Raw genomic sequence first — 16,036 nt, 5'->3', positions numbered from 1 at the left:
AGTTGCTCTTCTATCAGCTTGAATCAGTTGGCTCATTCTCCTCTGACCTCAACAAGGCATTTTTGCCCACAGGACTGCCGCAGACTGGATGTTTTTCCCTTTTCAAACCATTCTTTGTAAACCCTAGAAATGGTTGTGCGTGAAAATCCCAGTAACTGAGCAGATTGTGAACTACTCACTCCGGCCCATCTGCTACGCTTAAAATTGCTTAAATCACCTTTATTTCCCATTCAGACATTTAGTTTGGAGTTCAGGAGATTGTCTTGACCAGGACCACACCCCTATATGCATTGAAGCAACTGCCATGTGATTGGTTAATTAGATAATTGCATCAATGAGAAATTGAACAGGTGTTCCTAATAATCCTTTCGGTGAGTATGTCTCACTTCACTGTTAGTTATAGCTATAATATATCACACTTTGGGTAGCATAAGATTCAAAGCATTTTCTATGGCTTGTTGTACTTTTCTAATCCCAAATTTGTGTATCTGTGGTTATTTTACACTAATGAAATGAGACCAGTACTGATGGTATAAGTAACAGCATGTGAAAGTCACATTTTAATCCAGCTGTGTTTTCCATGCCTGCTTCATCTTCTGTCCAATCCCTCCTGCGTTTTGCTTCGGCTCTTGGCTGTCACAATCCATTTTGGAGATAAGCAGCCCTCAAAGACTCATCTCAGGCTGCCAAAATTCTCTTAGCTGCATGATGGATTACATCAAGTTGCCATCTATATTTATCTGTCTGTGAGCTCATTTTGTGACAAGGGCTTGTTGTTGGGCCTGATCTCAACTGATGGACAGTAAACAGCCTGTAATTGAGATTAAGGGCTTTGGGTCAGCCCATGCAGAATCTCCGGTCATGTAAAATCAGTCATTTTTATGAGATGTTGTTGCTTGCTAATATTTGGTCTTGAGTTTATATGATGCCAAAGAGTGCTTAACAGATTGGCTGTTATCTTAGAGATTGAGATAGAGTCAGGTTATTGGCATGATGGTTGAAGTGGCTTTTCCATGTCTCTCAAGAGTTGTTGTCTATCTGATAAGCAGCCATTTTAAAGTTTGAGATTGTGTCAGTCATCTAACATACTCTTAAGTAAAACCATCAGGCACTAGTAAAGTGCTTTTTTTCTGAGAGTATGTCATGCATTAACTGAAATTAGCTTTATATTTTTAGTTCTCGAAGTTCTGCTTAGACACTTTGAACTCCAAGAGTTTTGGTAAGGAGCAAAACAGCCTGAGATGGATGAGGAAAATTAAACAGCAGGGACATCTTCAGATTTGCCTAATAGCTACTTCAGATTTAATGCAGCTATTTTCATCTTCTTCATCGCCTTTCCTGAATATAAAATATATTCTAGTATATTATGACCTGCCGCATGTCGCCTGGTTGCGTCAAAGACAGTTATAGCTGTATTTTACAAAGGCTCTTCTAACTCTGTGGTTATTGTATGAGCTGTGGTGACAGCAAAATTTTCATTAACTCTCTGATGATGGATTTGATAAATAATCCGTCAGTGGATATTTTCTCTTGAGCGACTTAAACATTTGGCATGATTGTACAACAGCAGGCACTGGATGATTTATGGATGTGATGAACAGTCTAGGCAAACTAACAAGGTACAGATTGCTGTTTTAGACTTTATTAACAGACACTCTCTTTTCACAACAATGCAAAAAGATTCCTCAGATGTTGAATTTTGTTGATCAAATGTACAAATGTTACTTATGCATAAGTTAATATTAGGAGGGGGAAAGAGTTTGTGTATTTGTGTGTGTGAGAGAGAGAGAGAGAGAGAGAGAGAGAGAGAGATGGCACAGCTTGGCATACTTTAATTTAGCTACCCGAACAGCCACTTATTTTTAGAGATGCAATTGGGGCTCGGCTACATTTTCATTAGGATCCACAATCTATTCTTATTACATTGCTGCCAGGACTCAAGGGACAAAGTTTGGCTGCATCTCAGCAATTCATTCCACAGCCTCTTGTATCTAGTGTTGTTTTCATTTGTAATAATATCTGATACCCCTAGACAAATATTTCTATTAGAATTTATTTGTGGCCATCCACAAATTTTATTTTAAAGGTCCCGTTCTTTCTGTGTTGTTGAAGCTTTGATTGTGTTTACAGTGCGCAATATAACATGGGTTCATGTTTCATGTATAAAAAACATGGCATTTTTCACACAATTTACTTATCTGTATGCCACTGTTTTCATTATCCTAAAAAAGGCTGATGTCTTTCTTGTTCAATGAAGTGCCTCCTTTAGAAATACGTAATGAGTTCTGATTGTGTAGCTTGTTTAGTGTGTTGTTATTCGATAGGAGCTTAGCTTGACGTTAGCTTAGCTAAAACTGTTCTACTGACGTCATTAAAGCAGGAAGTAGAGGGCTGTAGTCCAAACCAGCCGTTTGCTGTAGGCTTTGAAAGGCGAATTCAATAATTTTACTTTAATGGCAATGAAAAAGGAATTGGTCATGCCTTTTTTCACAAATGTCACTTTGTCATTTTATTGGTACAAATGTGACCCTGGAGCACAAAAGCAGTATTAAGGCTCTATTTATATAAGGTCAATATGTATACAATATCTGAAAGGTGAATAAATAAGCTGTCCATTACATGGCTTGAGGACAATGTTTGACCGAGATACAACTATTTGAAAATCTGGAATCTAATGGGGAAAATCTAAATATTGAAAAAATCACCTTTAAAGTTTCCAAAAGAAGTCCTTAGCATCACATATTACTAATGATAAATACATTTTTATATATTACGATAGGAAACTTACAAAATATCTTCATGTAACATAATCTTTACTTATCCTAATGATTTTTGGCATAAAAAATCTATAATTTTGACACATACAATGTTTTATTGGCTATTGCGTAGAGTCACAAATCTGACAGTCGTTCATGGCAAAACCCTCTTAAGTGCATGCAAGCTTTTTGGGTGAAACCTCCACTTCTTTGCACATAAAAATCCAATTTTTTTTGCACAATTCATAGTAACAGTTACAAAATCACTAAAGAAAACTATAAACATTACAAATGATGAAAGTCACAATTCAAAATGTTAAAATGGAGAAACTGAACTACTTAGGGGGAGCTGTGATGCATGTGGCTGCCACATTTGTGTTGTATTCAGGTCCAAGTACTCACAAGGGAACCAAGTTTAAATGTGATGTTACATTAAACTTCTGTGCAGTTTGAGGACAACAAACCAGTATGTCTGAAACGGATAAAGCGAAAGTATTTGATAAACGTATATAATATGTGCCGAGAGCATTCGGTTAATATCATTATGTCATTTTTGATGGAGGTGAGGTTTAGTGGCTTTTGCATCTGAGCTCTCTTTATATAATAATTTTGATGAATGTTCTGGGGCCTAATGCATAAAACCCTGTAATTTCTATATTTTATGCAGAATTTCTGTCTAAATGAAACGCCATTACAACACGACTGCAGTGCTGCAATGAGCTTTCAGTATGCTTACAGGCTGCTGTTTTTTATGCAGCCATGTTTGTTCTGACAGCTTAAAAGCCTCAACATTTTGACAAGCCTGTCAAGGTCAGACTATTCCTAGAAGACAAATATGAGTAGAATAACAAGACAACATCTTTATTCTTTTATTACAAAGAGAAACCCTGTATGGCACTTGTGCTGCGTGTGTTATTTGGTTGCATGCTGGCATGAATGGCTGATTGATTATTAACACATGCAAAAGGGGCCGGTCATTGCCTTAAGACTTTTACTGTTAGAGACCTGCTAGGCAATACTTACAGTATCATGTAAGATCTCCCGCTCGTTCCTTCCTCTCTCTCTGGCCGGACACTGACACAAGACACCGCTACACGGCTGGCATTCACCCTCCCAACCATACGAGACAGACAGACAGTCCAGAGCCCAGCAGCAAAGGCAGATCGCAGGGCTTTAAAGCCTAACCTGTGACGAGACCTGCTGCTACTCTACAACACTGCATTGCATGAGAAAGACTCTTATCAATTGTAAGTGGACACCAGGTCATGTTCATCATTGTGGAAATGCATTTCATTGGTGTAATAGGGGTCTGGCTGCTATTTTGTTACTTGTAAACAAGCCTTACTGAAGTGTTTTCTGAAGGAGAGATTTCCTGTTTTGTACAGTGCTCAAGTAGTCTAAAGTTCATCGTGTGGGTTTAGTTAAATTTTAATCCGGACTGTAATGTGTTTCTGAGTATTGTAGGTTTAGTTTTAACAAAGCTTATTTGTGTGGGTAACTTCACTAGATAGTATTGTTTGGTGTGCAATATGAAAAAATGAAGCTATAGGTTTAGATACAATTGTGGATTTTGCAGTAAATTGCTTGGTTTTTAACTTTCATAAAGGACTCCTGCATCAATGTATTCATGCAGATATATGTATTTTGGATGAAATATACGTACTCTATATTTATTGTATTGACTTTGGCTGAAAATCTGCAGATTGGATACAAACAAAACTAGTGTGTTAAACAAATCGGAAAGTTGTTGAATATGGCAAGTTTAACTCATGTTGTGTTGTATAATGTCTGCATGGCATGTTTTATGAATTCAGCATAACTGCATCAGATAATATTTGATAATATGTATTAGGCATGGGCTGGTATGAGATTTTGACGGTATGATAAGCTTAAGCAAAAATAACACGGTTTCACGGTGTTGCTGCATTGCTATTACAACACTAAAATGTGTGATTTTCAAAATGGACACAATTACATTTTATTTTTTGGCAACATATTACATGATTGCCAGATAAAAATAAACTTTTAATATTCTTTCAAAAATATATATTTATTTTACATGTAAACATCAATTAAGTTACTTAATGACTTAATGGTTTAATAAATTTTGTACAAAAACAGCTCATACCTTGGAAACAGTATTACAGAAAATTTTAGTGGTCTTGAAACCTTAACTCTTTAAAACCTTGGTATACCTTGAAACCTGTAACCGACCCATGCCTAATATGTATTTGCTTTGTACACACTCTGTTTGGTTTATTTTCAACCCAGCATTGGGTCAAAAAATGGACAAAACCAGCCCTGGGGTTATATTACCCTAGAACAGTGTTTCTCAAACTTTTTCAGCCTTAGGACCACTTTATCTTCCAATTTTTTTCTGAGGACCACCTAACAGAATCCCACTCTAACACGCCCCCAAAAAACAACAAAATAGGAAGGGTAAGCTAAATTTAAGTTTAATATGCACTAATAACTATTTTTTTAAACAGAAATGCAATGCTATGTTCAGAAATTGTTATATGAATTTAATTTCATTTGAAAAAGTAAATGTGAAATGAGTTGCAGCTTAATATGAAAAATCTACTTAAATAAGTGATGATTGAATAAACACCTAGTTTAGGTAATCTTTTGGCGAACCACTGGGGGGTCACACTTTTTTGTTTTCGCGACAACATACAATCACAGTGGCCGATATGACGTCTCATTTATTATTGGCGCAAGCCAGATGTGCTCGTGTTTGCTCCACCAGTGCAGCGGATGCTTTGGCCAAGAAGATAGACAGAAAGAAACAGAAACAAAAGAGAATGAGTGAGGCAGAGCAATGCGCAGGTACGCCTGACAAGAACCTTGACGTTGTTTTAGTACCAAAAAGAGGATCTTATTCCGGATCTTATCCCTTCCGAAAGGGTATTTAGCAAGGGGAAGCATTGGCTGCATCCAAATAACCACACTTGCTGTCTTTGTACTTGACCACTGGACTATTTACATGAAGTTTTCCTGTATTTGGCCCAAGTGTTCTAGTGGGCGTGAAGATTAAGCGGGATGTAGATTTATTCACCCGATGGACGTTCACGCCGCCGGCGAGAGCGTCATAAAAACGCTCTGGCTGGCTGCCCTGCAAACGACGGCTATAGGCAAAGTTCAGTGGATGCTCTGACGCTCAAATGCATTATATGCTTTTTTCCCGCCTTCCAATTGGTTGCCACCGAACGTTTTCGCCTTCCGATTGGTTGCTGCCGAACCGCGTCATAGCTCATTACCATAAAGTTAATGTCAATCCATGGGGCAGCTATTTGCACCAAAACTTATTTGTTTTTTATTACGGCTACTTAAAATGTATATTTTTTTGTTTTCCTTTAAATAAAATGAATACATAATCACTCTACAATTACCATTAAATATTATCTACACCTATCTGAAACTTTCAGACGCAGAATTCTTTGCACCTGTAAAAACTAATGTTAACCTAATGTTCAGGGGTTGTAACTTGTACATCTTTGAAATTAACAAAGTTCTTGAGAATCGTGAGAGAATCGTGATCTTTATTTTAAGCAAAAGAATCGTGATTCTCATTTTATACAGAATCGTGCAGCTCTACTAAGGTTGGGTTCGGTCCTTTTTGGTCCAATGCTGGATTGAAAATAATGCAGCATTTTTAGAGCGTGTGAAACCCTACAAAATAAGTCAGTCATTTCATGGGCTGAAACATGATAAGCTGAGATGTGAAATGGCTCATAACTTGTCATAAGAAAGGATTTGGGCTCTGTATGGGAGTAAATTTTATGCTGACCCTGCAGCATTGTGTGGGATTTTCAACTGATTATCCAGTGATTCATTGTTCTCAGTATAATCAGGGGACTTGTAGCAAAATTTTGTATTTGTGTTCTGTAAATTTCATCACTTTCTCTCTCTCTCTCTCCCCCTATTTCTCTCCCGCTCAATTTGAGTGATGTCAATGACCTTGCCCAAATGAGAGCTCTTAAACAGAAAGCTTTATTGCTGCTGGTGTTTAAACGCAGCATCTTTAAATAAACGTCACCTTTGGCCCTCGCACCCATTGAACAAATACATATTTTGAGGCTATTCATTTAATTGCTTCCAAACACGTCTTGTGTCTGGCAGTATGATGAAAATTGCTTCACTTTGTAGGTTGAGCTATTGAGGGATTGGAGCTTTTAAACAATCTTTCTCCAGACACATTTATGCAGTTATCTGACATCCACAGCCTCACTTTGGAGCCGTACAATCTTCAACAACAAATCCATTTCTATGTATAGTTTGTTCTCTTGACTTTCGCTTATACCGTGTACAAGGTTTGCTGAAGACTAATGAAAAGTGGATTGTTATGGCCACTTCACTTAAATTCCAATTAAGAGAATCAGTGAACAGAGACAAGTGAAACATTTCGTTTTTTTCTCTTTAAATTGGGGGTTTCAAGCTATTTCATGCATTCTGACTTATTAACACTGTTTAAGAGTTGGATTCCTCATGCTAAACATTAGCCTGACATTGTCATACTCAAAATTGATACCTGATACCGCTCCATTGGGCTGTGATAATGGGGTGTGTTTCAACCGAACTAGTACACAAAATGCCTCTGCACTCAATTGGATAGACCTACAACCAATCAGAGCAACCGAGTATGTGACGTATGTTGAAATGGCATCTATCCTTTTGCAGCCTGACTTGATCTGCTAGTTATTTCGCTACAATGAAACTAACATTATGATTGTACTAAGTCTGAGTTAGCGAACGTACGTCGACACCTACTATGTTTACAAGATTTCATTCATGTCACGACATTGTGAGTTATTAACTATCTCTTACCATTTGTAAGTTAGATCCACGGGCTTCCGTAAAGGAGCTGGCAATGACTGTTAGTTATATCCACGTTGTTTTTTCACTTGGTTCTCCATGAGTGCGACCAAAGGAGAAAAAACAATGACCACTGTGTTTTCATTGTGTCCCATCTTCTTATCGACCATCAGATCCAGCTGACAAATTAAACTTTCGCCGAATCCCGTAAGAGGGACGGCAAAACATATTTCCGGTCAACAAATGCCTTGACCGTGTTTCGCTGTTCCTCTTTTAAAATCAGTGTGCAGTCGATATCTTCTAGAACAGAGTCAATGGCAGAATCTTCACATCCCAATTCTTCGGCGGCAGCCATCTTTGTTGTAAACGGCTCTTTGGTGACGTGGTTGATTACGTTACTGTTGATCATCTGTCCATCATCATATAAAGCCCTCCCTGACAATTTGATTGGTTCGACCAGCTTTGTGTCGAGCATAGTTGCGCCACAACGGAGCGACACCAGACCGAACTTCCCGACCTGAAATGTTGTGGCCGGGGCTAAGTCCGGCTGCCGTCCTGGCTAAGTAAACATAGGCAAACATTTAAAAAAGCAGTTGAGGTTTCTGTGCCAAATGCACTTCGCCAGGGTTCGTATAAGTTTCGGAAATTTTTTTTTTACATAAAAGATTCACACGTAACAAATTGCTTTATTTTTTATGGACAATTTCAGTGCAGGAAGTACAGTGGAAGTCCTTATATGGGTACATCAACATGCACACACACCAACCTGATACGAAATCAACGTCACCACAGAAGTGTTTTGTTGTTTGTGAGTGAAATTTAAGCTTTTTCAGCTTCCCAAAGAACCCAGCGTTATGGAAACAATGGAAATATTTTGTTTATTCGGGGTAGCAGCGGAGTTGTGCAAGTGTGTTTGTTTAATGCTGATTTTGTTGAAATGGAGCCGACCCAACCGGGTCATCATTAGGCACATGCGGTAAGTAAAACTGCATCAAGTGTTGGCAATCAGTGCTTAAGTGCATATAATGTAAACGACATGAACATGTAGTGAATCATAAGTTATCCAGAGTTAGTGGCATAATGTTTTGTGTGTTGATTTCTTGTGACCTGCTCCACCCGCCGTGCACCTCCAGGAGCTCGGCCTTATTCGGAAGAATGGTAAAGCTGATCTATCTTTAATAAATCTGATAAAGCTGAAGACTCTTTGGATATATGAAGAATGTAATACGACCCTATAGGTACTCAAGATAAGCAGAAACACGCATAAAGTCTGTTCCTCATTGCAACCAAAAACCGCCCACTTTCAGATAGGAGAGACCGTTTGACTGACATAAAAACAATGTTTCTACACTGATCACATGACTGAGCAGGTGCAGTGGCGGTCAAGGATTCACACCTTGTTTGTTCACACAGATTCTTCACTTACAACTGCCTGTCATCTAATATTTTGAAGGAGGAGCTCTGTCACAAGCAACCACATATCCCATGTAGCAGCTGCAACCTGCGTGGCATCTTGACAGTGAATTACGGTCTTTAGCAGTGTAGGAAACAATGTGCTCTGACCTCACCTCTACCTCCCGCTGTCTCAGTGGAGGATATAAAAGCATGTTGGGTTCACATGTTTTCACTGTTGATGCACACCAGTGTCTTCTGTTGTTGAAATGGTGCAGTGTGGCTTCAAAGCATTCCTGCTCAGATAGGGAGTGTTTTACTTGGAGGTCAATATAAGTTGTAAAAAACAGCTCTTTTTTGAGAAGAAATGTAGCTTTAGATGTCAGCTGATGCACTTCTTCATTTTGTGTCCCCACATATTCATCAGAGGATATGCTAGTGTTACTGGATTAAGAGTTTTTAAAAATAGGCATGTTGGGAATACGCTGTGCTATCCTGTGAAATTGAACTGAATGGTAGATGTCTCTTTGCATTGAAGTAATTAATGAATTGTGGGACATTGTCTTTTAAATGTGAAAACAACCTGGTTGTAGTATGTATGTCTGTGATTGATTCGGCATATCTAATATAGCCCTGCACAATCCATTTAAGTCTTAAAAAATTAAGACGTGCTTGTGTCTGCATTAAATGTGTTTGTGCCAGTGGCTGCAGGGTAAGCGTAATATCATATCAAGCATAATCATGAAGCTAATGTGATGCTTTTTTGTCTAATCTGCAGCCATAATCAAAGGACAACTACATTCAGGCATCCAGTAACAGGCCAGATCTCCTCTGAAAACACTGAATTCAGCCTTCAGGACCAGTAAGTATTTTCTTTCTCCTTTTCTTGGAGTAATGTTTGTCTTGTATGTCTTTATTATTGTCTGTCACAGACCACATCTCTTTGTTTTGGCATATTGTCTTATAAGAAAATGTTATTACCGTATAGTTACAGTTTCAAAGTCAATTAAAAGCTGGGTCCATTGATGGTGCAGAGCTAAATATTTTATTTTGAATTTTGTATAAAGTAAATATTGTATAAATTAATTGTTCATTTAAATTTGTGAAGATCTTATTTGCTCTAGATCACACTTGGTTTACCACTAGTAAGCAGTATTTACTAAATATAAGAGTAGCATTAATATTTACATAGAATTGTATAGGCTGCCAGGTTTATTTGCAGAAAGAGCTCTGACTTCATACAGTACAGTAGTTTGAGACTGCTGACATTGACTGATATATATATTGGCGGGTGCAGAGCAGCAAGGGCCCAGCTGACTTTAGTATCCTATGTCTCCACTGGCATTTCTCAATAGTCTTACCCTTATAACAGATTCCCTTATGGCCATGTCAAGTTTTAATTTATATCACAGCTGTCTGTTTTTTCAAACATGTGAGCAGAACAGAGTACATGATTTGCAACGCTTTGGAAAGTTATTGCCATGCTAGATGATTACAAGACCAGAGTTGTATTGCTGGAGCGTTTCATACCGTAGGAATCTATGTTATATATATATCTATATCTATATATATTAGAGATGTGCTAATATATCGGCCAATAATCTGCTGATTATTCTTGTCATTTAAAGGGTGTAGAAAATGTGTCAAATTGCGCTGTGTGTAAAGAAAGTTTCAAGCATCATCAACAGGTTGATGTGTTGATAGTAATTAACTGAATGTTAGTATTTCATAAACCAAAAATAATACTATTTTAACTCTTTCCCCGCCTGCGTTTAAAAAAAAAGTTGCCAGCAAGCGACAGCATTTTTCATGATTTTCACAAAAGTTTAATGCCTTCCAGAAATTTTTCTTCTTTTAATATTTAAACAAACAATATATCAAATGAAAGAACAGACCCTCTGCTTTCAAACAAAAAAAATTTTTCATCCTACCTTCATTAATTAATTAGTCCTAACTTCATTCAAAAACACCAAATTTTGAGCAAAAAGATAATTCCATTTTTAAACAGAGATCAGATTCAGAGCGATCTTTAAAACATACACGGAGTTCTTTCTCTTTCACGTGAGGCGTTACTTCCGGGTTTTTTTTAAGTTGCGGGTTGTATATTATCCTGGTGGACAATAGCGGTATTGCGGAAAGCTGGAAATTCTCGTGATTGGCATGAAAGCGTTTTCTCTTAATTGACTAGTTATCTCGTCGGGGAAATAGTTAATATTCAGACTTTAACTCATGTGACTGAAGAAAGTTAAATTGAGTAACTGGTTGGTTTATAACTAAAACATGTTACTTTAAAGCAAGTTGTTGAAATAGAGCGAAAGTTTTATTTGCATTTCTTACAAAATTTTGTCGCTAATTATCATTAATTTAAGAAAGACGGGTAATAATATTGGGTATCTATCATGTTAATGAATAGCAATATTGTTACATAACACTACGGCCACATATTCTTCTATCTTAAAGGAATAGTCTACTCATTTTCAATATTAAAATATGTTATTACCTTAATTAAGAATTGTTGATACATCCCTCTATCATCTGTGTGCGTGCACGTAAGCGCTGGAGCGCGGTGCGACGCTTTGATAGCATTTAGCTTAGCCCCATTCATTCAATGGTACCATTTAGAGATAAAGTTAGAAGTGACCAAACATCAACGTTTTTCCTATTTAAGACGAGTAGTTATACGAGCAAGTTTGGTGGTACAAAATAAAACGTAGCGCTTTTCTAAGCGGATCTAAAAGAGGAACTATATTTTATGGCGTAAATAATAGCACTTTTGGGAGTACTTTGACTCGCCTGAAAAGTCTGTTCCCTTCTCACTCTCATAATGGGAGAGGGAGGGTGTTACTGCGCCGAGTCGAAGTACTCCCAAAAGTGCTATTACGCCATAAAATATAGTTCCTCTTTAAATCCGCTTAGAAAAGCGCTACGTTTTATTTTGTTCCACCAAACTTGCTCGTATAACTACTCATCTTAAATAGGAAAAACGTTGATGTGTTTGTTCACTTCTAACTTTATCTCTGATTGGTAACATTGAATGAATGGGGCTAAGCTAAATGCTATCGAAGCGTCGCAGCACGCTCCAGCGCTTACGTGCACGCACACAGATGATAGAGGGACGTATCAACAATTCTTAGTTAAGGTAATATATTTTAATATTGAAAATGAGTAGACTATTCCTTTAACATTAGATTGGTGTGTGTTATATGTGAGCTTTAAACACATATGTACTTGTCCATGCTGTCTCTTTTACATTAGACCACCATTTCAGCAGCTGCATGCTGTTTTCATCTAACTTTGATCTGTATAAATGCAGCTTGTATTAACACGTATATCACAAATGCTGAACCTCTATTAGCATCAGTCAGCGAGCAGGAGGCCTAATGGATGCATGTGATTAAAAGCTGTGTGGGTGAATGAAGCTGTATGAGAGACACAGGTGATGTGTCACTGGCTCTTAATGTTTCTAAAGCTCTGCATCTGCTGGAAAGAGCTATGAGCTGTAGTCTTTATATAATATCCACACTGCTGTACATTATACAGAGTGTGATGACAATTGGTGCTTTCCGAAATTTTGCTTAACTTCTTAAATTTTCTCATACACACCATGAACTATGAATGAGAGGTTTCAGCACTCACTGCCTACAGATTCTTCATGGCTGTAATGATATGCATAGCCTACACATAGCTTGTTACTTTGAATACACTGTCTGTCAGTTTTTGTTTGTATGTTGTTTTTTTGTATGTCTGGCCATCTGTTTCATTACTAGCTAGCTGTGAGGTTTCCTCTGCTATCTCCCTGTGGACTGTTACATAAGATAAATCTGCTGAACCTTTGAACATCGTATGTCATAAATGGTTTATGAAAGCGGTTTGGGTTATAGTAGCATTTTTATGGTGTAGGGCTTTAACGTATTTAGGTGGCAGGAAAGATGGTAAATCTTTTGTGCCACAAGAGGAAATGTTATCATTCTTTTGTCATGTGTTCTGACGTACATCAGAGAGCTTAAGGTCAGGGTGTGATGGTGGCCAACAGTGCTTTTGGAGCCCGGCCTTCATTGTTTTGTGGCCAGTAGATTGTGATTACCAAAGATTGCAGTCCATGAAACCAGTTTCCTTTGTAATTATGCCAGATGAAATTGAGAAGAGATGTTTTATTGGTTTAAGTCATGCGGATGCTTCAAAAATAATGCATGAGCAGTTTTTAGTTTGCAGTCTTTTCCCATTAAAGGAAATAGGAGAAAAGTACAGATTTACTTCACTGGCTAAGATAAAGGAACTGGAGGAAATTCAATCGGCTCTGATGGTTTTAATGAAACTTGAAAGGGAAAATCTCTGTGGTTCCTCATAAACTGAAGAGGCCAAACTTTATTGCTGTGGTTCTGTCCTAGTTTGCCAAAAGTTTATGTTTTTTGTAGTTTTGATAGCTTGGACATATCACTTTCACAGGGAATATTTAATAATTTCTCATTTTAGGATATAAAAGTATTGCTCATTCACTTAAAATAGTTGTAGGCATTAAAGATGGATTCTTCTGGGAAGTGACTTTTATCATTACATCAGTTGAGGAAACATGTGTTTTAAAGGTATTAAGACACTAAAGATGATTAAGACACTGATTTATTATTGCATTATTAATATATATATATATATATATATATATATATATATATATATATATATATATATATATATAATTTATTTATTTATTTTATATATGTATATATATTATCATATTTCAAATGTATTTATTTATGCATTTATTTATTTTATGCATTTATGTATGTATGCATGCATGCGTGTTTGTTTATGTGTGTGTGTGTGTGTGTGTGTGTGTGTGTGTGTGTGTGTGTGTGTGTGTGTGTGTGTGTACCTGGTAATTATCACGTTGTGGGGACATTTTGATGTCCCCATGAGGAAACATGCTTATAAATCAAACAGAATTATGTTTATTGAGAATGTGAAGTAGTAGAAGGGTTTCTGTGATGGTTGGGATTAGGGATTGGGGTAGGTAAGGGGAATAGAATATACATTTTGTGTGGTATAAAATGCATTACGTCTATGGAATGTCCCCACAAAACATGGAAACCAGAATGTGTGTGTGTGTGTGTGTGTGTGTGTGTGTGTGTGTGTGTGTGTGTGTGTGTGGGTGTGTGTGTGTGTGTGTGTGTGTGTGTGTGTGTGTTTATTAATTATTAATATGAGAATATGTAAACAATGTTGATGTATGTTTTTTTAATGCTTGTATTAACTGCTGTAGGGATTTATTTTGACATTTGTACCAGTTAACACTTGAGAGACAGATAATTAACTGTCTTGTTATAGGAAATTGTATTTGACACACCATAGCAAAACTAATTTACTGAAAGCTTTTTGAATTGAGCCTTTGAGATTAGAAACAGGTGCGCATCTCTATTGTGAATTAGTGATGGACAGAGCACATTATTGGTGTGTTGCAATTTTAGAAAATCTGATTGGATGTCACGGCTGCGGGGGCTTCATTTCATATACTGTCTATAGCCATTAAACATACTTACATTAACTACATTATAAACACATTGAAAACCTCTTAACAGTCCTTAATACACTGCAAGGCATCATGATAATTAAAATAATATGGGGTATGTCTAATGTTATTAGAATCTCTTTTCTAGTTACCTCCATAGATTTTTTTCAAGTTACCACAGTTTATTGTAGGACACCATGTTAAATGTTTCTAAGGGTGACATGTCCTATATAGCTCAGTGGTTCAGCATTCGCAGTGCCAAAGGTAATGGTTCGAACCCAAGGGACAAACATACTCATTAAAATGTATACCTTGAATTCCTTTGAATAAAAGTGCCTGCCAAATGCAAATGTCAACTTCATGTCAAAGTTCTAAAATGAAAGCACAGAAGGAATGTGTTTTATGGATGTCACATGCGTATTTTTTAGTATTTTAGTATAAAAATATAACGTACAATATGCTAGTGTTCAACTCTAAAGAAAGACTTTTATATTAAAGCTCACATAACACACGCTGTTTCTGCATTTCTGATGTTAATCTGGAGTACCTATAGAGTAGTATTACATCCTTTATATCTTCGAAGAGTCTTTAGTTTAATCAGATTTATAAAAGAAAGTTTAGCTTTACTGAATCTTTCCGATAACGTACGAAAAAATGAAGAAGGAGGAGTTACTACCCTGGGAGGAGTGAGTACGAGTCATGCAACACTATACAATACTGTTTAACTTATGATTCACTACATGTTCGTGTCATTTATATATTATGCACACTCCTTTTCCAACAACTTATTTACCGCATGCAACTCATGACCCGGTTGAGACTTTTCAATGAAATCCAGCGCATCAAACACACACGCAAAACTCTGCTGCTACCCCGGATAATAAACTATATCCATTGTTTCCATAAGGCTGATTTTCTTCTCCTTACATCCAAAAACACACTTTTTCTTTCGTGCCATTTGTTGAGTTTTGAAGTTAAACAAAGCTGTTGCGTGATGTGATGTTTGCAAGTCCTAGCATCTCCCGCTGATTGACGTGTGGGCGGGGTTTTCTGGGGGAAGTGCCCATAAAAAGATGTGATACATAATCGTAATCGAAAAACCTTTCCGAAACTTGTACGAACCTTGGCGAACTGCATTCTCTGCAATACTCTGTAACACTCCCAACTGCTTTTTTGACACTTTGCCTACGTTTAGCATGAGGAAACAACTCTATAACCGTGTTAATAAGTCAGAATGCATGAAATACCATTGAACTACCCCTTTAATGTGAGATTCTGTAGTAAAAAAGCTACTGAATAAACCATTGAGACTGACACCAACTCTTCATGTAGTAACAGTTTATGAATAACCTTGTAAATGGATACATCATTGTAATGTTTTTTTTTACAAAAAGTTTTGTTATTGAAAATGCAGGTATGGGTTTTTCCAGTGCGCTGACTATGATGGTCATGGCCCAGTTCTTTGGTTACATTTATAAAATATGATCATATGATCATTTAGGTCTCACTTTGAGAACCATTTTCAGGACAGGTGCTTTTTCAAATAGACATAACCAGAACTTTTCTCATG

General features: G+C 37.1%; 1 protein-coding gene across 16 annotated transcripts in view; it reads left to right on the top strand.

The window, feature by feature from the left end:
- The window catches only part of plekha7a (pleckstrin homology domain containing, family A member 7a), a 79,684-nt gene that overhangs the window by 28,917 nt on the left and 34,731 nt on the right, over nucleotides 1-16,036 (top strand). For 15 of the 16 annotated variants that reach the window (XM_073853552.1, XM_073853561.1, XM_073853545.1 and 12 more), the window contains one exon: nucleotides 9,742-9,825. In XM_073853552.1, coding sequence (XP_073709653.1) covers nucleotides 9,742-9,825 — 84 coding nt within the window. Of the gene's footprint in view, nucleotides 1-3,744; nucleotides 4,004-9,741; nucleotides 9,826-16,036 lie in introns of those variants that run through there. The other variant, XM_073853557.1, reaches the window with a different exon arrangement.

The sequence above is a fragment of the Misgurnus anguillicaudatus genome, chromosome 15 (assembly GCF_027580225.2).
Source record: "Misgurnus anguillicaudatus chromosome 15, ASM2758022v2, whole genome shotgun sequence".
Classification (NCBI taxonomy): Eukaryota; Metazoa; Chordata; class Actinopteri; order Cypriniformes; family Cobitidae; genus Misgurnus; species Misgurnus anguillicaudatus.
This window is presented reverse-complemented; position numbering and strand designations above follow the sequence as displayed.